The sequence below is a fragment of the Nuphar pumila genome, chromosome 8, assembly GCF_984573655.1.
Source record: "Nuphar pumila chromosome 8, dmNupPumi1.hap1.1, whole genome shotgun sequence".
NCBI classification, from domain to species: Eukaryota; Viridiplantae; Streptophyta; class Magnoliopsida; order Nymphaeales; family Nymphaeaceae; genus Nuphar; species Nuphar pumila.
This window is the reverse complement of record NC_143256.1, coordinates 120,521,442-120,545,439: the sequence shown is the minus strand read 5'-3', so window position 1 is coordinate 120,545,439 and position 23,998 is coordinate 120,521,442. Positions and strand designations below refer to the sequence as shown.

Below are 23,998 nucleotides of genomic sequence, written 5' to 3'. Positions count from 1 at the left end.
TCCTCTCCTCCTCCTCCGCCTCCTTCTTCATTTGCCTTATCCGCCTTTGCTTTTCAAAATATTTTTGCTTCATCAGTTGCCTTTCCTTTTTTTCCTCCTCCTTCTTCTTCATTTTCCTTTCCCTCTCCTCCTCCTCCTTATTCTTTTTTGCCTTTCCCTCTCCTCCTTATTCTTTTTTTGCTTTTCATTCTCCTCCTTCTTCTTCCTTTGCCTTTTTCTCTCTTCCGCCTTCTTTCTTTGCCTTTGCTTTTTGTTTTCCTTGTCCTTCTTCCTTTGCTTTTCTTTCTCTTTGTCATCCTTCCTCTTCTTCTTTATCTTTAGTTCTTTCTCATTCTTTCTTTGGTCTTCAGCCTCAATATCTGATGGATAATCCTTCGCATAATACAATTCCAATGCTTTGTCTCTGTCTTTATCATTCTCAATCTTTATTATATTTTGATACCTTTCATAATGCTCATATAGATAAGATTGATGGATAACTTCTCTAATATTCATTCCGTAGAACGCTGATAGATTTCTTGTCTAACAAGCTTTAGACATTGCTAACATGCATAACACATAAATTTAACCGCATCATTATAGTTATAACTGCCTCCCCAAGTATATAATAATACAAATTATCTCATTCATTACACAATCACCAACATTACAAATCGTCACAATATTTGGCTTCATAAGTAAACATCGTTGTAAGATTTAGCAAACTTGAGTACAAATCGAGGTAACTTCATAAAGACACATCTTTAGTGCTTTAAATGTATAAATCGTTGTTGCTTCAAACTTATAAATCGTTGTATAAATCACAACCTTCATAAGTACATATCATTGTAACGTTTGGCTTCATACGCATACATTGTTATACGATTTATCAAACTTAAGTACAAATCGTGATAGTTTCATTAAATCGTTACTGTTTCAAACGTATAAATTGTTGTTGTATCAAACACACAAATCGTGTAGAAATATAGCCTTCATAAGTACACATCATTGAAATGTTTGGCCTTCATAAGAACAAATCGTGCTAACTAACTATTTTTCGATGCTCAGAAGGTGGATAGGTACAAATCGATTTGTTTTAGTATGAAAATAGACGTTATTTAGCATGAATACTAAAACCAGTTGTAAGATTTATCATTCATATTTACAAATTGATTTGTTTGAATAACGAAACCTTGGTAATCCGATAATGGAGGAGAAACACCCAGAAGGTAGACACAACCGATGGTGGCAACAATGCTGCCACTGCACAAACGATGGCAAATGATACTCCGACAACAGCAGACATAAAAAAAGGGTGCTCCGATGGCAACAAACGATGGAAAAAGGTGCTCTGACGGCAGTAGATGACGACAAAGGGTGCTCTGACGGTAACAAAAGATGGTACAACTGCTACTCCGGTGACAAGAGACGACGACAAAGTTTGCGTCATCAAAGGGAGCTCCTGTTACAACAAATGGTGCAAAAGTTTACTGCTTAGGGCAAAAACGAAACGTTTGAACTATAAAGAGTTAACATCATTGTCGAACCAGTGTTTCACTTTTTTAGATGGAGGATCTCGAACCGTCATTTCTCTTTTTTTGAATGGAGGACATTTTTGTCATCTTCCAGAACCATCATTTCATGACAAGAATGGTGGGAAAGGGTACTTATGTCTTTGCAATCGCATCGGATTACGATGCTAAGTGATGCTGACAAACATGGGGATACGAGCCACACATACTTACATACGTGACGCTCATTGGGACCCCCGAATATGCGATGTAGCTAATGACCGTCTTCGGGGGGTGGGGGGTGGGGGAGGGACATATAACATGCTTCGATGCTGAATGCATCTGCATGGCTGAATTTGCAAAAAAAAGTATAAAAAAAATGCCTGATTCACAATCTAGTTCTCACATCTCCAATTCTCATATTCTAGTAGCTCTTATTAGGAAATCTCACTTATCACCCTCATTTAGACAATAATCAAATTGTGGTAATGCAAAAAAATCTTGCCAAATTCTGATAGTACTGTCATTTTTCAATTATAACATGGATGGATGATACATGTTTTGTGAATGTCAAGATGAGCGACATCTTGATCTGATTGGCTATTTATCTTGACTACATGCATTTACATGTAACTAGAGTCATGTTTAGTCAGATTCATATTTGGATTCAGATTTAAAACATGAAACCAGATATGATCCGGTTAACTTAACCGAATCTGCAAATGGAAATATAATCTAAGTGGTTTTTGATTGGTCCAATATCTGACTCAAACTTGTATGATTCACATCCTTTCCAAGAAGGGCACTTAGAATACCCAAAATCCCTTGAAGTCCATCCAAATTGTGCTTGACTCCTAGGGGTGTCAACCGGTCGGGTTTGGTTCGGACCCAGGTAGAACCACACCAAGCCTTATTTGAGATGATGGTACCGGGCATTATCTGGGTCCAATCAGACACGCCATAAAAGAAACCATACCAGAATCCTATAAAGATTACATAAATCAGACTCGAGCGATACCTGGTAAAATTTTATATATATATATATATATATATATATATATATATATATATATATATATATATATATATATTACATTGAAAAATTACGGATCTTAGTGGGAACTTGGGTTGGGCCTGCGTCTGATATGAAATTTCACAAACCATACCTGGCTCCATATATTAATCGGGCTCTTAGGGTCTGATCCAAATTCTAATCAGACCTTCTCATTTATTACCTATTGACTCCAAAGCAAAGCAAAGGAAAAAATGTAGTCATATGGGCTCTACATGGTGAACGCCAAACAACCACTCTAATTGATGCAGAATGAATTCGACTAAGAAGGTAGTTGATCCCATGTTGAATGAGACAGCCGGATGGTTAAGTCACACTATTGTGACCGAGGGATCTAGTGATTGCAATTACCAGATCACAACGCTACTAACCCTACTCTGATGAAAAGCAAAACAAAGGTTAAATTTCATTTCCAAGCATTAAACATTTGGTGTGTCTAAAAAGTTGGGATGACAGTGGGTTGAAGCCAACGTAGGCATGCCTTTGAGTTCGAGGGTGCCTAGAATGTTTAAGGCATCGCGATGAGAAGCTCGACTGTCGTTCGGAGTTGAGAGTAGCACGAGGAGAAGCTCGGAGTCGAGGGCAGCAAAAAAAAAAAAAACATAATAAGCATCTTAACCAAAAAGAACTAGTTGAAAGTGGTAGGCTTTACTGGAGTAGGGAAAGCAAAAAAATTGGGGTTTATGGGGATCAATGCTATGAGCTTCTGAAATCCAATTGGGTATTCATAAAGTTAGTCCATATGAGTGTCTAACGAGGAAATGGAGGGTTATTAGCACATTAATGAGTAAGAACTGGGGAAATGATGGAATTCATAAAAATCATTCAATGGGCTCTAGAAGGAATTCCTCATCCTATTACATTTAACATTTCTTCATCAGTTCTCTCCTGAGCTTGTTTGTCCTCTTACAATCCCATGGACACTAGGTTCAATAGCATATTATAAAAGATTGCTGGGACAACTGATCCCTAAACTTATTCGATCTCTCATACATTCAAGAATAAGCCCATGGTTATAAAATTAAACCCCAAATTGCAAGGGCCTCTCCTATGGAAGACGTAGATCCTTTCATGGTAAAAACTAGAAAGGAATGAGGCTTTGCATTCAATGAGTTTTGATGAAATCCATTGAAGAGGAACTGAACCTCAACCGCAATCTTGTACGCTTAAAAGGAGACGCCCCAATTTGCATGTGTCCTCTAAGGGCGTCTTTGACTGTGCCTCCCGCAGGATGCTGGCACAGCAAACACCAGACGCGCAGATACACACTGTTTCAGCATGTCTGCACGTCTCGTGAGACAGTCCCGCAGCCCCCACCCCCATGTGAAAAATAAATGAAGAAAACATAATCAGGACGATATGTCCTGGACAAGAACATATATGTGCTGGATAGGACTACGTTCTGTCCAAGCTTGGACAAGCAGTCAAACACGCTCTAAAGGTTGAGCTAAACAAAAGGAGTAATCTTATTCGTAAAATGGCATGATTTTCATAAATGCCTTACAATTTGCAGAAATCCTTTTCATGCCCAAAATTCCATTCTTAATTTTTTAGAACATTTTTTACCCTTCACAATATATTTGTGTAGAGCTTCTAACATTCTTACAAATATGTTGTGAACATCTTGGCATTCACACAAATATGTTGTGAACCTCCTAATGTTTATACAAATATGTAGTGAATCTCCTGGAGTTCTTATAACGTTTTCACATATATATTGTGAACCTCTATACTTTCGCATGCAAACCTCCTGATTTTTGTATAAATATGTTGTGAACCTCTTGACATTTGCATGTAAACCTTACGTTCATACAAATATGTTTTCGACTTCTTAATGTTTACACAAATATATTGCAAACCTTTCAATATATTTGCGTGGACCTCCTGACATTCACACAAATACGTGTGAACCCCTAAATATAGTTAAAATCACTTAGAAGATTTGCATGATAGTTGCACTGACTAGACAATATTTGCATAAATCACTTAATAACCACAGACAGAGCTAGAGGATAACACAATTAGGGTTCTCTCGAGGAGTAAAGAGAGTCACAAAAACAGTATTTATATAAGTATGAAATCATGCGACTAAAAGCTTTCAAATGTTAATAAGATATTTTATGTGAATGTTGAAAAGTCTTGTAAATCTCATGTAAATCTCCTTAATTTGATTTTAACCATATTTGAAGGTTAGCAACATATTTGTACGAACATGGAGGTCTGCACAAATATGTTGCGCACAAATATGTTGCGAAGGATTAAAATGTCATAAAAAAGTCAAAAATCAAAATTTTAGGCATAAAAAGGATTTTAGCAAATTGTAAGGCATTTTCAAAATCTAGCCATTTTACAAGGATAGTACAGTCATTTTCTGTAATCCTCTCACCACCGTGAAGCCTATGAGTATCCCCGTCTCGTGAGTGTGGAAAAAAACAACCTTGGGACAACCATATATGTTTTCTCATAAAGCATCTAAGGCTGGTAAATGAACCGATCTGCTCGCAACTCCGCTAAGCTCATCTCGTATAGAGTTTGTTTGGACACCTCAAATGAGCTTGAAGTTAACCCAGTAGCAGCTAAGCAAGCTGAGCATCAAAAATTGAGTGTTCAGCTCAGCTCAGCTCAGCTCGTCTGAACTTATTTAGACGAGCTCATATAGTTTTTATGCATCGTAATCCATGATAAAACAATATAGTAGTTTATGGCTAAATCTGGGTAAATATTGGCTATTAATGACGGTAAAAAACTAATGAGTAGAAATCATTTTTTTCGTAAAAAAATTCATTTTTTTTTGCAGATCAAATGTTACAGTGATCTACATGTTTTGTTTAGGAGGAAACTTGTTTTGAATCATGTAATTATGACAAGTAATTAAGTTTTTAAAGGGGTCCAAAAATCAAGGCCCATAATGTGGCAAAATTTCATAACTCAAATTATCACAGTTTTACATTAGAAATGCACGATTCAAAGGCTTGATCATTAACAAACAAACCACTCTGAACACATCTATGGGGTTTGATTGTCTAGATACAACTTGCACCTATAATTTCTAGCTCATTAGTTCCTTACCTTCATTAGTAGCAAATATTTTTCTGCTAAATCTGCTAGATGAATTTGCGGGTAAACAACACAATGAACACTTTCAACAAAAGGAGGTCTTTTGATCTAAACGAGCCAACTTCTACGAGCCTGAGCGGTATATGGCTGCAAACTGGCTGAGCCTCAACAGTCCATGTTCAGTTCATTCGGTTTGTTTACCAGCCATAGGCCTACTGTACATTACACAATTTGAAATTCGACCCAAAACTTTCTTTAGCTACAGAATTGAAACTTTCTTTAGCTACAGAATTGAAAACGCCCACGTTCAAATAAGTGCAAGTATGAGCTCGACACAATTTCGGGGTGAAATAAAACACTACAAACTTGTCAAAATGACATTTGAAGGAATCATGCACTTTTTTCATCTTCAAGTTGTACTCTTTTGGTTGGATTCTCTTTGATAATAAAAAAACGGATAAAATCCAAACTGGGTCTCACGAAATAACCAGTTTGGTTTCATTCATGCCTATGTCACCCCCATCTTCATACCCCTCTTACATCTTAGGATGCAAGTTGTTTTGATCAAATCTGACCCGATAGATGGATTCAGCATGGTAGATTTAATAGAAAACAACTCTTGGATAGTAATTTTTTCAATGAAATTACAAAATTTTATGTTTTATCAATTTTTTATTCTAGAATCACCAAAAAATCCTGCACACAAGTCGGATTTCAGAGATTTAAATGTTCATCTTCACTAAATGACTGATTAGATCAGATATGTGGAGTTCCATTTTAATCAAAACAACTTGCATCATTGAAATCCTGAGTATGAAGATAGGGATGGACATAAGGGATGAGTGAAACCCATTTGGTTGACTAATTAATGCCTATTGAAAAGCTTTGAGATCTGATCCAATTCTTGCAATCCAATTAGAAAACCCAAAGACTCCAAGTACCATGTTCACCATCACTTTAGAGATGATTTTACTAATGAAATTTTCCCAAGAGACTTTTCGAGCGCAGAAAATGAGTATAGAATTTAATTCACATCATTTTTTTCCCAAGATTTTTTTTTCTTCGCGACAATCGGATTTCCAGATTTTGCTAAAAAAAGAACACCTATAATACCAGTAGCATTGAAAGAACACAACTCATGAACCCCCACATTAGTCATGGAGGCTGCCAAAAGATAATTTAATTTTTTTCCATTTTCCTTAAGGCTTGCCTTTTCTTGAAGTACTACCTGATCACTACAATTTGTACTGTCACAAGGATACGAGGACACTCAACACAGGTTCGACTCGCAAGTTCGAATGTTTTTATAAAAAATAAGGCATGAGGACATGGATTTTTAATTAATAAAAGTTATTTGTTGATTATTTTAATTCTTAAAACTGGATTTTATTAAAATATTATTAAAAATAATAAAAATTGTTCATGTTTGAGTTGGTATCAGTATGCTCAGACGTTTCATTAGGAACTTGCAGCTAAAATGACATCCATAGCTTCATCCCACAAGGTCCTCATGGTTGTCTGTGTTACATGAGAGAGCAGATCAGGTGATCTGGCGTGGTGGGCACGCAGCAACAGCTACGGGTGTCAACGGGTTGGCTTTGGTTTGGAGTCAGGTGGGACCAGACATAGACCAGATTTTTAGGTATAGTATCCGGTTCCGATTCGTTTCTAATCTGAACCACAATAAAAAAACCATACCCGAAACCGATAAGAACTACATGAACCAAACCAGGACCGTACATGATAAAACCATATTTTTTCATCATTTTTACATTGAAAATTTGCAGGTCTTAATCGGAACTCAGGTCGGATCCGAGTCTGGTATAAACTTTCACAAACTATACCCGAGTCCATATATTAATCGAACCTTGGGTTTGGACCCAGGTCTTAATCAGGTCGTCTTATTTATCACCATATCCGGACCCTATAGGGTTTGGTTCGGGTTGGGTCCCGTAAACAAGGCCCATTGACACCCCTATTGACAGCCACTCACCTTGGCATTTGTAGATATGGGTGCTGTGTCCATCTGGAGAAATGTTGAGATGGATGGTCATCAGCAGTGGAGCTGCGTGCCTGCTGCATAAAAAGTGACCTCTTATGAATAACTGCTATTGCTTTCTCTGATTCTTCCCAACGTTAACCTCCCAAACAAGACCCTAAAGAATCCCTGAATAGCTACCGAAAGTTAGCTAACACTTAAACTTAAACATACTCTGATACTCCAACTTCTTGATTTGCTTTTCATGTCAAATATCTTGTAACATATATACTCGTGTCCACCGGAACAAACGCTTTAAATGACAACTTATCTGCAACGAAAATATCGTGATATTAAATTCTTTATTTTTCATGCATTCTATAGGCGCAATATCAATAAAATAGAGAAATTAGAAATAAAAATATAAAACAAAGCATTAAATAATATGCAAAAAATATAGAATACTATATTTTTGCTTAAACAAAAATATTGTGATATTTGGTCATTTAAGATGGCAATTAAAATATCGTTTTTTTTTTGTGTGATACTTTCAAAATGGTATATAGATGCTTGTAACAATATGAGTTGTGAAATTTGGGAGGGTTCTCCAAGACATTCATAAACGTGACTCTACTTTACAATATATTGGGACCCATTTGGATATCATGTAAACCAAAAGTAAGTTGTCTTCACGTTTTGAATCTGACCAAATTGGACCCCAGCAATGCAATTTGATGTTTACAGGGAAAACAAAGAATATATATATGAGGACTGAAATGATTAGGCCCCATTTCTCGTTCTGCCCTATAGGTTAAGTGTTTTATGATATATTTGAACAGTTAGATGTGTTTGATCGATTTAATGGGAATTCTCTTGGATCATTTTTTTTTTTAAAGAAAAAACATGATTTCAAATTTCAGCTATCCAAAAGCTAGTACCTACTAAACAAAGCCTATAGATCACATCTATGGTGTTAGATGCGAGAAGAAATACTATTTTTGAAGGAGCCTAACGAGACCTAACGAAAAAGGGGCTTGACACATTACTCTCTCTCTCACGCGCGTGCACACACACACACACACACACACATATATATATATATATATATATATATATATATATATATATATATATATATATATATATATATATATTTCGATCACCGAAATCTTACCTGTATACAAGTTTTTTCAGTTATCCAAAATCAATGGCTATGAAGGTACCGTTTTTTCAGCTCATAAAATTATATCTTTTCATTGAGAAAACACGATTCCCACTAAATCGATCATGCTAAACACATCTAACAGTTCAGATCTGTCATAAAACATTTAAAGCCTATAAAAGGCAGAATGGGGCATAATGAGAAAACCAAACATATTATTTCTTGAAAATAATATGTTTTCGTTATGAGAAAAATACGTGTGAGGAAAAATCCTGCAATATTATGAAAAAATAGTTTTTCTCGATATAATATTGGTATATGTAAAGTATAAAATATGAATAAAAAATTGATTTGCTGTGTTAATATTCGGTTAAAAACACTATTCAAAATGGGTGATATTTTGAAAACATGGCTAGAAATTTTCTGAAATATTGATGATATAATTACCACACATATCACTAATGCACTTTACACTCCATAGCTAAATACCCTTTTCTTTCAAAGTAAATATCAGCTAAGATATCATAAGATTGTAAATGGGGCCACTAGAACATGAGAACTAGAGTGTAAACTGAGATTTTGTTGTTTTTATTTTTTTCTTAAATCTGATCATATCGATGTGATTTACATGCTTGGTTTTAAAGGGACTGGTTCCTGATTGCTATGCATAAGCAGGATTTTTTAAGGCTTGAAAATCGAAGACTCAGATTTTTTGTAAATTTTCAAGCATACAAAATAGTCGAATTTTAGCAAATGGACCATTTTGAACACATCTGTAAGGTCGGATTTGCTATAGAAGTATAAAAAATGCCTAGTTCTCACTACAGTTCTCATATTACCCATTCTCATATTCTAGTGACCCTTGTAAATGGATTGGATCTTTATTGGGATATACTCAGCTTGAATCCCTTAACCTGTTCTGGATATCTTCTATAAAGTTCAAATGTAGAAAAGAATCTGAAACTTCATATCCTGCTGTCATCATCTTAAGTGGGTCTGAGTCATGGGATATACTTTTTTTTTTTAAAGGCAAGCTTGGGTTAGGCAGACCCCTGCCAGTTATACAACTATACCATTGGGTTTTGAACCTGCAACCTCCCAACACAAGGTAACGTGCACAAGCTGCTCCTACCAGACAAGCAAAGCACCCATTGGTAGGTCAAGGGATACCATGATCCGACACATCACAGTCCATAACTAATTTTGCTTGTATAAGGAGTTTAGGCTCAGCCCAAGTAAAGCGACACCCACTATTTCTTTATCTTTCTCATCTTTATTGAAAGGTATACAATTGGCTTTTAAGAATCATATCAAACTTTGGGGGCTTGTTTGCGTAACACATAAACTACACTATTTTTTTAGAAAATAACCTTGTTTTTCTAAGCTCCACTTATCTTTTAATTCTCAGGGAAGAAAATGGTGGTGTTTTGATGAGGATGAATGAAATCCAAGGGACCCCACCCCGACCATAGTGAAAAATCTCATTAAAATATGACAAGAAATTACTTGAAAGTTAAAAACGGCAATTTCTTATCGTATTTTTCATCAGAAAGATAAATATCATGTTTTAAACATAAATACCACATGTTTTTTTTTTATTTTATTTATTTGTAAAAATATTTTTTATTGCCAAGATTTTACCCAAAAAAACATGAGATTTACAAATTTTTTTTCACGAGTTCGTGGCTGCCAAGATTTTGCCGTTTTTTTTTCTTTTGTCACTATGCTTAGATGGATGTGTGGAAAAACAATAAAAGATAAGATTCAAAACGAGAAGATACGTAAGAAGGTAGGCGTTGCACCCATTAAAAATAAGATGAGAGAGAATCATTTACGGTGGTTTGGACATATTCGGCGAAGGCCTAATGATGCTCCAGTTATAAGGATGGAGAAATGGAAAAATATATTAGTTAAAAGAGGTCGGAGTAGGCCTAGGAAGACTTGAATGAAGATAGAAAATGATATGAATGCTTTGAACCTCACCGAGGACATGGCATTGGATAAAAATGATTGGAGGAGAAGGATTCATGTGGAAGACCCAGAATGATTTTCTTTGTTGGTTCATATTGTCGACTCCAATTGTTTTGGGATGAAGGCGTAGTTGTTGTTGTTGTTTCTTTTGTCACTATGCCACTGACCTGATCGTCTATCATTTTTTCCCCACACGACACCCTATTTTCAATGGAAATGAAGTCCAATGAGGACAGTCGGACTTTCTTTCTACAGAAAGTCTTTCCACCATGTCATTTTGAGTAGAGACCCTTTCTATGCGCCCTTAAGTGGATTTGCTTCATAACAGACCATGGAATTGAGATTAGCAATCTCACCCAGCGTTTACAACTACAAAATCCACCCCACTGTGGGTCCCACTTGTGCTGAGCTACAGTGGAGCAGGTTTTGTGGTGGTAAAAGATTGCTAATCACACCCAGCGTTTTATAGGATCCACTTTCCATGGAATTTCAATCCCATTTTTAGTAAAGGATAGGATTTTTCCACCATTTGCATGGACACTCGACCAATGGATATGCTCTTGGGCCCAAACCTGGCCATATAAGACCGCCTGAACCAAATGAGTCCATTGTATTGGGGCTGGATCAGAATAAGACATAAGCTCAAACCAATATCGAGATTAGAGCGTAGACTGACTTGGTCAACCATTTTAGTCATTATATTGGGATAGAAAATAAATCCAAATTGAAATACTTTACCAGATGTGGGAATTGTGTCATTAGTTAGGTTCCAGATCCGGTTGAATCAGACCCGACTAGTGAGCTTACGTATGGATTGTGATAAAAATCGATAGTAGAACAACCAATGTATCTACCTACATCTTCCGTGTTTGGAAGTGAAAAAACAGGGAGTAAAAAATTCTTGTAGGAAATAAGAAAAGCAAAATCTTTTTATTGCACTTTCTAAAAAATGGAAACTTTTTTTATATTAGAATTTTTTTATATATTAATGCGATTTTAAAATTGTTTAGATTTTATCGTGGTATTTTTAAAAACTGACACTACACACGAAATTTGAAAATATCAACTTTTTGAAAACATTACGTTCTTATGAAATTAACATGATAAATAAATCTCTTGGAAAATTTCTATTTCACTTACAATTTAAACTATGTTTTCATAGGAAAAATATTGGCTACACTCATGAGTTCTAAACTTCCTAGTTGAAACTCATAGAAGCAGGTTGCTTGGACCAAATCTGGCTTAATGGATATGTTCAGCACGAACAAAATATATTAGGAATCATCTCTTGGATCATATTTTTTTGACATAAAATATAATTATTTAAAAGTTGAAAATTCAATATATTGGAGGCTGTTGATTTTCAACCTCAAAAAGTTCAATATATTTAAAAGTTGATTTCCACTAAGCATCTGACGGGTCAAATCTATAAAAAAATAAAAAAATATAGTTTTTCACTTGTGAGTTTGAAACTCAACTCACTAGTGGGGTGTCAACAGGTCCGGTTTACCGGGACCTGACCCATACCAAACCCTATAAAGTCCGGGTACGGTGACAAATAAGATGACTCTATTAAGATCCGGGTCTGAACCCGAAGGTACAATTAATACATGGATCCAGGTGTAGTTTGTGAAATTTTATACCAGACCAAGGCCCAACCTGAGTTCCGATTAAGACCGGTACTTTTTCAATGTAAAAATAATGAAGAAATATTATTTTATTGGGTATGGTTCGGGTCTAGTTCATGTAGTTTTTATTGGATCCGGGTATGGTTTCTTTTATGGTGGGTCCGATTAAATTCGGGTCCTTGATACCATGGGCTAGGGTCAGAACCAAACCTTACCATACTCACGAGTCACCAACGTTTTCTCTTTCTCATATATACTTTATATTTTATACGTTCTCATAAACACATTCATTTTCCTGATTTCATCAATGAAAACAAGACTCTTAAGGCACGTTTGGAAGAAAGAAAGATGTAGGAAAAGTGATGCAAAATGAAAAACCCGTATGAATTTTTCATCCTTCCAAACGGGAGAGACTTTTTAGTTTAGAGATTTTTTTAGGAAAAGTGGTGGAGTAATGTTTTCAAAAGAACAATTTATTTTTACACTCTCCACCACCCATCTCACCACCGTCACCACCACCACTATTCATCTCACCACCACCCACTACCATCACTACCACCCCTAGTTTTTTCATATTTTCCCACTCTGTTTTTCTCACGCTACACAAACAAGTAAACAACTTTCTTTTGGAGAACTTCTCATGTCACAAACTCTCGTAAGCAAAACTTTATTTTTCTACCAGTTCCAAACGTGTCCTTAGAATTATATCCCGGAACTTTCTCTCACCGAGCTTTTTCTAAAGATAATTTTTACCGTTGTTTCTTTGGATGATTACCCGCATTTTCCAAGGAAACCTTTTCCACCTCCAAACGTGCGGTTTAGGGTTGTGTGGGGCTAAGCAAAAGCGAAGGGTATGGAATAATAGGGGTGGAAAAAAAACGACGTCCGCCCCTTTTGGCTCGCTCCTTTCGGTTCCCCCAATCTCTCTCTCTCTCTCTGCTTCCTCTCGCTTATCTCCTTCGTCCTCTACTTTACTGTTGCCATCATCATCATCTCCTACCTTCCTACAGATATTGTGGGAAGGAAAGGGAAGGGAAGGAAGAACAAGCGCGCGAGAGAGAGAAACACAGAGGAGGGAAGTCGGATCTGCGTGCCGAGGCTTCGATTTCGCACCATCTCCGTGTCGATTGCCGATCGTCGCCGTTACCTTCGATCCTGATCGATCGTTACTGGTATCGCCTTCGAGATTGAGTGTTTTAGGGTTTTGATCGTTGTTTTTGTTATCGTTATCGGCGGTTTTCGTGTGATGTCGATGTGCTGCTCTCTTTCGGCCTCTTTGTGGCTTTTTTCGGATGAGATCTGATGGTTTTTGCGGTCAATTTGTTCTTGCTCTTCGTAAATTGCGTGCGTAGGTTCTCTGAAATAGGAATTTTGTTCGATTTTTGCGATTAAACAGCACTAGTTGCGTGGGTTTGATTCCTATCGAAGCGATGTAAGCTTCTTTTCGCGTTCGATTTGGCTAGTAATTGGCGCTAGGCGAGTGGCTCTGTTTCTCATCGAAGTGCTATGCCCGATGTAAACTTATCTTGTAGCTTTGGATGGTTTGTTTGTCTCGTGGAAGTTTTTGATGCGGAAATGGTATTGATTTTGTTTAAAAGTTTCTGATCTTTCATTAGAGGACAGGAGTCTGCGGGTGGGCCTTGTTTCTTTTTTATTTTTTATAATTATTTTATAATTATTTTAAATTTTATTTTTATTTTTCTTGTTTCATTACCCCTAGCAATCGGTGTTTTCTGATGCGTTTATTCGCTATGATATTTTGGTTGTTCAGCAAAATGGGACGCATACATGTGATTTGATGTGTATATTTTAAAAATTATAAGATGTAGACTGCCGTGGTGGGCGGATGAACTTTTATCATCGAAGTACTCTTTCTGATGAAACTATTGTTTTTTCTGTTAAAGAGTATCAGTTTTATGAGCTAGATCATCACAAATGTAAGGGATGATGTCTTGTACTGTTGTTAGATGCATGATATTATGCTTGTGCGCATATTTTGCTGCTGGATGCAGGGTATCCTTTTATGTCTTCCTAGCTATCTATACGCACATACTCTGTGTGTGCGTTTGTCTGCGTGCATGCATGTTTGTGTGTGTCTTAAATTGTTTTATATTTCTGCATCTTCAATATTTTGTAGTTTTTACTCCATTCCGGTGTATCATGCCAAATGGGTCAGTTAATCATGTACGTGTCTTATTTTTCCGTTTTATTAACTTGTCTATCTGGGAGTGCAATCTAGCCAAGTCTTCATACCTAAGCCGTGTGGAATTTTGAGTTGGATTGCCACCCCAATATAAAATTCTAGATTTTGTGGTTTATGGAGATACTAAATTGGGAAAGTTGTAGGTTTGTGTAATACCAAATGTTACATGTTAACAATGGATGGCTTATTTGAGCTCCTAGGCTTGTAGTTAAGTCCTTGGTGGTTGCTCCTCCCTATTGATGAAAGTTCTCTAAGTTTATTTATTTGTGATTGTTTGTCACAAATGTCTTTATGGCCCTCCCTTTACTGTTTGCCAGCATTGTACTTTATTTGGTTTGTTTGATTCTGTGGGAACTATTAAAAAATGAGAATATGTATGTAAAATCTGGTTTGTGGGTGAATTATGGATGACGCTAGATGGTGATGATTGGGTGCTATGGGGCCCATCAGCTCCATGATTTCCTATTAAAGGGAGATTAGCTGTGGGTTGTTGTAGTCCAGTCATGGATGGAAGTAAGCAAAAGATTGGGGGAAGTACCCCTCGGCTTGATTACCTGAAAACAAATTACATATGGCAATGAATGATATCAGTGATGTGTTAGGTATGCGTGCAAACATCTAAATTCATTCATCAAGGTTCTGAACCGGTTTTCTTCTATTTTGTCCCTGCAAAGATCAATTACCAGGTAAACTGGATTAGTGGCTGACCATTTAACATTGGTACTTCTACCAAGCCCCCATACTAGGGCTATACCCATGTTGGCATTGAGTATTCCTGTGTACGAGGAAACTAAGTTTTAAACTTAACTTGGCCCAATTTATCCATTTTATGATCCAATCAATGTGTAGTCTATGATCATCATCAAAAGTGTTTGCTATTGACTAGATATTTATTGATAATTATTTGTTAGATTAACATGCTTTAAAATTTTAGTTTGTAGTTGGCGGTTTATGACTTCATACATAGAACACACACACAACACACACACACACTTTAGGTGACTGAACCCCTCTTATGGACCAATGAAAAAATTTATACCATTAAAAAGATTTAATTAACATTTGATACACTCTGTCCTTCCCATGCAATCTCTCTCCTTTTTCTTCTATCTTTTTTTACTAACCTTCTCTCTCTCTCTCTCTCTTTTAACACACCCTAATTCTGATGCTCCCTCTCACTTCCCAATGCACCACCTTTCTTCTTCTTTCTCCCTCTCTCTTTCCAATGCATCCTTTTTCTCTTTCCCAACACACACTTCCTCTTTCTTACCCACCCCATATTTCAAGCCAATCACAAATCCCTCTCTCTCTCTCTCCATGGACACATCTCCCCTCTGGAGCACATCACACACACACACACTCTCTCTCTAGCTTACATGTTTTATTAATTTATTACTTTCAAAGAAAAAACCTAAATCAATTTACAATATTCATAATAACATTTTATCTGTATCTAGAAGCCTCTCCTTTAGGGCGTGGCAAGCTATATGCAAATCCTGAACTTGTTAACCTCCCCACCCTCTCTCTCTCTCTCTCATGTATAGCTTGCATTGATGGTGATCTCCCCAGTCAAGGCTTGATGTTCATGGTGTCTGGGTGGTGAGGGTGCATCAGTTTGTCGATGGGATGCATCACACTCAACATTCAACTGTCTTTTGGTTTCTATCACAAATGGCTCATTGATTGAATGTATCTTCAACCCTATGTCACATGGGTGTGGGTGCGGATGAGACACGGGTGCAATGCAATTTCAAAAATTTTGGACATGGGGTCTCGCCTATATATATATATATTTTAAAAATATATATAATTATATATATAACAATAAATTAATAATAAGATTGTAAATTTTAAAGCAAAAATAAAAAGTAATTCTTAACAACACAAACTTACCAAAATATAACAATAATAAGACTTGGTCAAAGTTGACCGAGTCCAAAACGTGGACGGACTCGGCCCTAGTGCATTGACCGAGTCTGACTCTTCGTTGACTGTGCTCGAAGCCGCACACGTATCGGGGCGTGTTGACGCGGGTGCGTCGACCTTCAAGCTGAGTCCGTGTGACTTAGCTTCAACCTGATTTTTTTTTCTGTATTATTTTCTCGCCCTTGTGGTGCATATCACAACATTCTACATGCACATATACTATCATGTAACAAGGAATCCTGAGGAAGTCATGCATCAAGACATACCACACATTTGCCTTTCTTCTAAAAAAAGACACCACACAAAAGATATGTGGCATATCATATGAATGAATACCTCCAATCATATTATATTCATATAAACCATCCATCAAGAAATGCGTTTGATGTTGGTTGCCACATATACATATCTCATGGAACATATGTGTTGTCTCTTCAGATTTAGTGAGAAGATTTAGGGAATGGCAAAGCTCCAAAATGGATCACATCATCATTTGAAGGTACAGATGGATCTGCTTGATTCATGTAACTATTCATCACAGTCCCAACACCATAAAGAGCTTGTGATTTGCCTTTATCCTCCATTTTACCTATCCACCTGACATGTTTGTTTGGCTTCTTAATTGCATATTGCCAACAAGCTAGGTGGCGTATTATATGAATGAATACCACATGAAACATATGTATGTGGTGTTTATATATATATATATATATATATATATATATATATATATATATAAGAGCTTTTCCCAAAATTAGAATGGCAAGGGGGGAGAAAAAGAAGTGGTACTCATTTATCTGTTCATTGATTAAGAATGAAACCATCCAAAGATGCATTTAATTCCCTGATCGACCCACAAGTGGAGCAAATCATATCTCCCCATGAAGGACACAATGATAAAGAACATCTTCTCAAGGAGGTGGAGACATCTCTGGGCCTCCATTCCTTGCCTTGACTTCGGTGGGCACTCTTTCTCCGGACATTTCGTGGAACTGGGACTCGATGTGGATTTTGTTACACTTGGAAACCAATTAGACCTAAGCCAAGCAAAAGATGCTTAAGAGAAAATGCATCTCCATGATAAATCATTGCCTCAAGCAACACTGTTGAAAGCTGCAAATCTTTCACCTCTAGACTACACATGATCGGACCATGCTCTCTAGCAAAAACTCATAAAATGTGAGTTTCATCTGCTGCTCAATTTGACCTCATTGATGTTTTCAACACATAGTGACTAGTATTATGCTTGGAAATTTCTTGACTAGTGTTTTTTCTTGGGAGTGTTCTAAGAAGTGGTTTTGCTCAAGAAAATCTCTGAGGCTTTAAATGCATAAAAAATTACAAAAAAACACAAATACAAATAAAATGAAAAATATATAAATAAAAAGGCCTTAAAAATAGAGAAAATAGATTTTCTTGGTCATAACAAATGGCATAGCATGTAATAATGAGAAAGCAAGTTCAAGTAAACACGTATTGAGTATCAAGTTTTTATTGCAATTTTTTTAAATTTTATCATTTTTTTCCAAATTTTGTTTTTTCCTTTTTCCAAAAGAAGTATCCCTTGGTGTTGGACTTCTCTCATTGTCTCTTTTTTGTGGGCTTTGTTTCCCATTTGATCCCCAGCCCATCAGGTGCACCTTAGTCTGAGGTGTGCACCTCAGAGCCCTCTATGCTATAATGCCTCGCCTTGAGGCGAGGCACACTTTTTCTCCTCAAAGCGTGGAAATGGTTGTGTATACTCATGGCATGAATATGATGCCTTCTAGTGCTTTCTGGTAGCATCTGGCATTGGTGATATGCTAAATGACTACCTGAACTCTTCGAAATTCAGTCTGCTTTTATTTTTTGTTTTCAATTTCTGCTGATTTGTTCTTCAAATTCTGGTTATTACTTGACTTTTTCCTTTATAGTTATTGTTCTTATTAATAGTCTCTTTTGCTGTGATTCTGTTCAATGCTAGAACAATCTTGTGTTTCTTATATGAGAATTGAGGGTTCCTCAAATTCTATCCACTAGAAATTTGTTTATTTATTATGTTAAAACCTGGATCTTTCTCACTGAGAACGTGGTTTTGTTTGAAATTCCTATTTCAGTTGGTTTCTGTTTCATTGCTCTGTTGGTAGTCATGGCTGGTTTGGCTCCAGAGGGATCACAATTTGATGCACGTCAATATGACTCAAGGATGAGTGAACTGTGAGTTCCTATTGTTTTCATGTTCTTTGTTATGGTCCACATTTTTCTCATCTCCATACTTTTAGATCCTGTTTTCTAATACTCAAAAAATGAAAAGGATCCTGTTTTCTAATAAATCATGCCTTCTGTTCAGGCTTTCGGGGGATGGGGACGAGTTTTTTGCATCCTATGATGAGGTTCATGATTCCTTTGATTCCATGGGTTTGCAGGAGAACCTTTTGAGGGGCATTTATGCATATGGTACCTTCTAGCGCATTTTATCTCATTAAATAAACTGAACGTCTATGTGCTGAGTTGCCTGCTGATTCTTTCCAGGTTTTGAGAAGCCTTCTGCAATTCAGCAGAGGGGTATTGTACCTTTCTGCAAGGGCCTAGATGTTATTCAGCAAGCACAATCTGGTACAGGGAAAACAGCGACATTCTGCTCTGGAATTTTGCAGCAATTGGACTACAGCCTAGTTGAATGTCAGTCCTTAGTTCTTGCTCCTACTCGTGAGTTGGCACAGCAGATTGAAAAGGTTATGCGTGCCCTTGGTGACTACTTGGGCGTCAAAGTTCATGCATGTGTTGGTGGGACTAGCGTACGTGAAGATCAGCGTATACTTTCAAGTGGTGTTCATGTTGTTGTAGGGACTCCTGGCCGTGTTTTTGACATGCTGCGTAGACAGTCTCTTCGACCTGACAACATTAAAATGTTTGTACTCGATGAAGCTGATGAAATGCTTTCACGTGGCTTCAAGGATCAGGTCAGCATTCGATATCCATTTCAAAAACCTATACGTGCTATTCCAGAAATTTGTGATTTACTCATTGGCATGGAACTCCCCATTCTTTCACCTACTATATTCTCTTTACAGGTGTTAACTGTGGTCATGGTTGGTGTTTCTTTTTCAGATATATGATATATTTCAGCTGCTTCCTTCGAAGATTCAGGTTGGTGTCTTCTCAGCCACTATGCCACCTGAAGCGTTGGAAATCACCAGAAAGTTCATGAACAAGCCAGTGAGGATATTAGTGAAGAGAGATGAGCTGACCCTTGAGGGTATCAAGCAATTTTATGTGAATGTCGAGAAAGAGGAGTGGAAGCTTGATACTCTTTGCGATTTGTATGAGACACTGGCTATCACGCAGAGTGTTATCTTTGTGAACACGAGGCGCAAAGTTGATTGGCTTACTGACAAAATGCGGAGCCGAGATCATACAGTTTCTGCAACACATGGAGACATGGATCAGAATACCCGTGATATTATTATGAGGGAATTCCGTTCTGGGTCTTCGCGTGTTCTCATTACGACGGATCTTCTTGCTCGTGGGATTGATGTCCAGCAGGTTTCTCTGGTGATCAACTATGATCTTCCTACACAACCTGAGAACTATCTCCATCGAATTGGTCGAAGTGGTAGGTTCGGAAGGAAAGGTGTTGCCATAAATTTTATTTCTCGCGATGATGAGAGGATGCTTGGAGACATTCAGAGGTTCTACAATGTTGTCATCGAGGAGCTGCCTGCCAATGTTGCTGATCTTATTTGATTCAGTGAACGAGCTGCCAATCAGAATATACAGGTGGTCCTATTTTTGAGCCTCTATAATTTATGCTGTTGTCTGTTTTAACATTTTGAACTTTTGGATATTGAGTAGGGCATGAAATGGCAGAAAGGTGATGCGTTTCTCTTTTTTTTGTGTGGGACACTTTCTGCATTCCTAAACTGCTTTCTGCTTTTAGTTTTGAATTTTGAGGGGATGATGATGCAATTGCATGCAAGGTTTATTTATTGCCAGTCAGATTTTGTAACAGTTTTGGATGTGTCTTCTGCTTTTTGTCAAATAAATAATGACGCTTGAATTTATGCTTTACCCACATTCATTGATTGGAACATAGTGTGATAGGTTTGTTCAGGATTGAACAAAATGAACAAAAAAAAACAGGACACTGGTTCTATTAGTTCGGTAACAAATGTACAAAGTCCAACATTTGTTTGGACCTTACTCGGATGATGTGTTTCAAATGTCCATTGATGATGATGTGCGGACAATTGGGACAGACACCGGGATCTCGCCGGAGAATCCGTGCTTCAGTGACCGTGGGCTTGGTTCCGGTGGCCGCAGCAACCACATGATTGTCGGTCCGCGCTGTGGCTTGCACTGTAGAGGGTCTCCCGCATCTGGCCATTTTGGCTGCAGGCTGAGGAGGTGGTCAGCAGAGGCAGAGTAGGGGATGACGTGAAGAAGATGAACTGATCCCGGTTTTGAAAGCCGTAAGGTTCAATGCATCGTCCAAACACGCGGAGATGCTTCTTTCACTCGGACAGTCAGATTCTGGGGAAGGCGAGGCATTTTCTGCCTTAAAAACCATGGCAACCGTCAATCCGGAGAAAGACACTCCATCGCAAAAATCCTCGTTCAGGATGTATCACACGCTTTTCCACCAAAAACTGTTGGGGTGGAGTCCGGCGAGGCTTTAGAATTGTCGGAATCCAGCCACGATGAAGGAAATCCGTCGTCCAAAACCCCCACATCGTTGTCTGGCGAAGTTGTTGAGATCGAAATCAAAGCCGTTGCCTTTGAGCCCTAGCTCCTCCACCAGGGACTCGGAATTCGAAATCCAATGGGATGTTTGCTCGCCTTCGAGCCCTAACCCTAATTTTTTGTTATCACTAGACCGTTTCTTCTCTCCTCTTTCTTCTTCCTTCTATTCAGCAGGGGTTGACGGTGGATGTGCAGGAGTCTGGTGGTCTTGCAGGCGTCGGGGGTGATGGAGACCCCCCACTGGGCAGTTGCGCTGGCATCGGTGGCAGCCGCCTATGCGGAAGAAGCAGAGAGAGAAAGAGGCAGCAGAGGAGGAGGAACCTCATCTCCCCCTCCGCCGCTGTTGCCTCCCTCCATCTGCCAGCTGCCGCTCCTTCGCTGGCCTCTCCTCTCCCTTCCATCGGCTGCCGTTGCACAAGAGAGAGAGATGCATCATCAACGAGCGCAGTGTGTCCGTCCATGCATTTTTTTTAATTGTTCTCCCATCCTGTTTTTTAACAAAAAGTAACAAGGAATTATGGACGTGGTTCCGCGTGACCGCCGCGTCACATGTTTGTTAAAAAGGCGTGAACGTTAGCCTTTTGGTCCTGCGTGACGCGACATCAAACATGCCATTAGGGGTGACCCAACTCTCTCTCTCTCTCTCTCTCTCTCTCTCTCTCTTTGCCCAGATATGAATCATCGTACAAGCTCCTGGAAGAATAATATGGCTATACCAGCTGTGATCAGGTCAAGATGCTTTAACTGCAACATCCAGCATTGTCATAGCAAAAGAAATCTATATCTTGCAAAACTAGGAGAGATCAGAATGATCTCATTGCATTATTCTGCACATAAACTTGCCCTTTTGCGTTGTTGCCCCAATCATTTGCTCTGCTAGGAAGTTAGTTCAGTTAATTACCCTATTCACCAACGGGGTCAGCTTGTCTGGCAGGAGCAGTTAGTTCACGTCAACTTGTGTGGGGATGTTGTAAGTTCCAATCCGAAATGGTATGGTTGTATAATTGGAAGCCTAACCCCAGCTTTCTCTGTACAAAAAAAAAACTTTTCGAAGAATAAAAGGAAAGCTGCTGCATATTTTTTTTTTGATAGGCAAGCTGGAGTTAGGCAGACCCCCTAACACTGCTGCACATTTGATGGAAGCCGTTTATCAATTTTGTAGGAGGCAGCTGGTTGACAATAACAAAACATCACATACCCATAAGGGCTCCGCCCATCTGGTAGGGGTAACTTGTAAACTTCACCAAGTTGACCAAGTTGATGGATACCGTGAGTTTGAAACCAATGCGTGCGTGTCCTTTGCTGCGAGGCCAAAGCTGGGTTTACTTCATGGTAGGCCAATGAGTTTGTTGAGAGGCAGTCTTTTCTTAGTTATAAAAAAAGCATCATATTTGGATCAGATATCCAACTGAATCTGAATCTGAATCTATTTAGCAGAATCTGCTAGAGAAGGTAGCATACTATTAATAATTATAGAGTAATGCTACGGTGCTCTTGAGTACTCCCACATAGTAGAAATCATGGTTATAGGTTTTATCTTCTCAATTAAACCTTATGAATGTACTCAACATAGTTTAGTTTATTTGATAGGAATCATGCTTTGGATCATTGTTTTTTTAACATAAAAGTAGGATTTTTTAAGTCATGAAATTTTGATACATTGTGAGCTGTTGACTTTTAAAAACCTTGAAAAAACATACATATATGCTATAATCACATGATGCAAAACTTGTTTTCTATTAAATAATGCTTATAGATCATATTTATAGGGTCTGATCAACTTAAAAAGTTTAAGAAATTTGACAATCTAAAGCTTCTATTAGGTGGGAGTAGGTACTCCGGGAGCACCCTATCATTACCAGTATATTCTGGTGTAGTATTAAAGTCTTACATCCAAATCCGAATCTGAACTGGATCCTAATCTGAAAAATAGCCCACACAAATTTTACATAAAACATATCCAATTAACTAGATGGATTCAGAGTCCATATCACATTTTCTCTTCCTACTCCGAATTTGAATCAAATCAGACCAGTTTACATCCCTTTGGCAATAGTATCCTAAAGACCCAATTCGGAAAGAGTAGGCATCCTGGTTCTCACTGCCTTATCAGATATGGTCAAGGTAGAACCCAAGGCCAACTTAAGGGTCCAAATAAGGTTGTCTATTTCCAGAAAGGGTCCAGATCCAATCAAATATTCGGCTGCTGCACAGTATGGCGTACAAGCATACTAGATCCTACAAAAACAATTGATGGTATTTAAAAACCAAGATTTACCATATCAGGTAAGGCAGGGGAGTGAAAGTTTGGATCAAGTTTCAGACCTGGATCCAGTCAGATCCAAAACCAAGCTGATAAGGAAACCTGCAGTTGATCTAGACCAAGGCCCAACATTAGGGGTGGGCAAGAGCCCGGTAGGCCTCCGGACCGGCCCTGAGCCTTCACTTTGGACCCAACCCCTGCAGAAGTAGGCTTCTCACCCAACCTGGTCTGAAACGGGCCGATGAGAGAGAGAGAGAGAGAGAGAGAGAGAGAGAGAGAGAGAGAGAGAGAGAGAGAGAGAGATGCAAGTATGCTAAATTGGTTTTTCGGCTTTCTCGGTATTCTTTTCACAATATAGACCCAATTGTAGCATTCGGCATGGTTGATTTACTAAGAATCAACACCTGGATTATGTGCTTTTGATGAAAAATAGATATTAAGAGCTTCACAAATTTACAAAAATTTTGGACCTTATAAAAAGCCACCCATGTGTCAGAATCTAACAATCTATGAGCTGATCCCTATG

General features: G+C 38.0%; 1 protein-coding gene across 1 annotated transcript; it reads left to right on the top strand.

Annotated features, from left to right (window-relative positions):
- The first annotated feature begins 13,196 nt into the window (after window positions 1–13,196).
- LOC149830439 (eukaryotic initiation factor 4A-10-like) lies at window positions 13,197–20,533 on the top strand. The gene is made up of 5 exons (XM_090016518.1): window positions 13,197–13,530; window positions 18,584–18,683; window positions 18,817–18,923; window positions 18,999–19,429; window positions 19,578–20,533. Exons 2-5 carry the CDS (start codon window positions 18,616–18,618, stop codon window positions 20,211–20,213), a joined length of 1,242 nt encoding a protein of 413 aa, XP_089872644.1. The 5' UTR covers window positions 13,197–13,530; window positions 18,584–18,615; the 3' UTR covers window positions 20,214–20,533.
- Window positions 20,534–23,998: the final 3,465 nt, after the last annotated feature.

Excerpts from the sequence above, each read along its gene's own strand:
- LOC149830439 (XM_090016518.1), top strand. The coding sequence starts at position 18,616 with ATGGCTGGTTTGGCTCCAGAGGGATCACAATTTGATGCACGTCAATAT. Across the intron at positions 18,924-18,998 it reads GAGGGGCATTTATGCATATG|GTTTTGAGAAGCCTTCTGCA; the intron begins GTACCTTCTAGC and ends GATTCTTTCCAG. Across the intron at positions 19,430-19,577 it reads CACGTGGCTTCAAGGATCAG|ATATATGATATATTTCAGCT; the intron begins GTCAGCATTCGA and ends TTTCTTTTTCAG.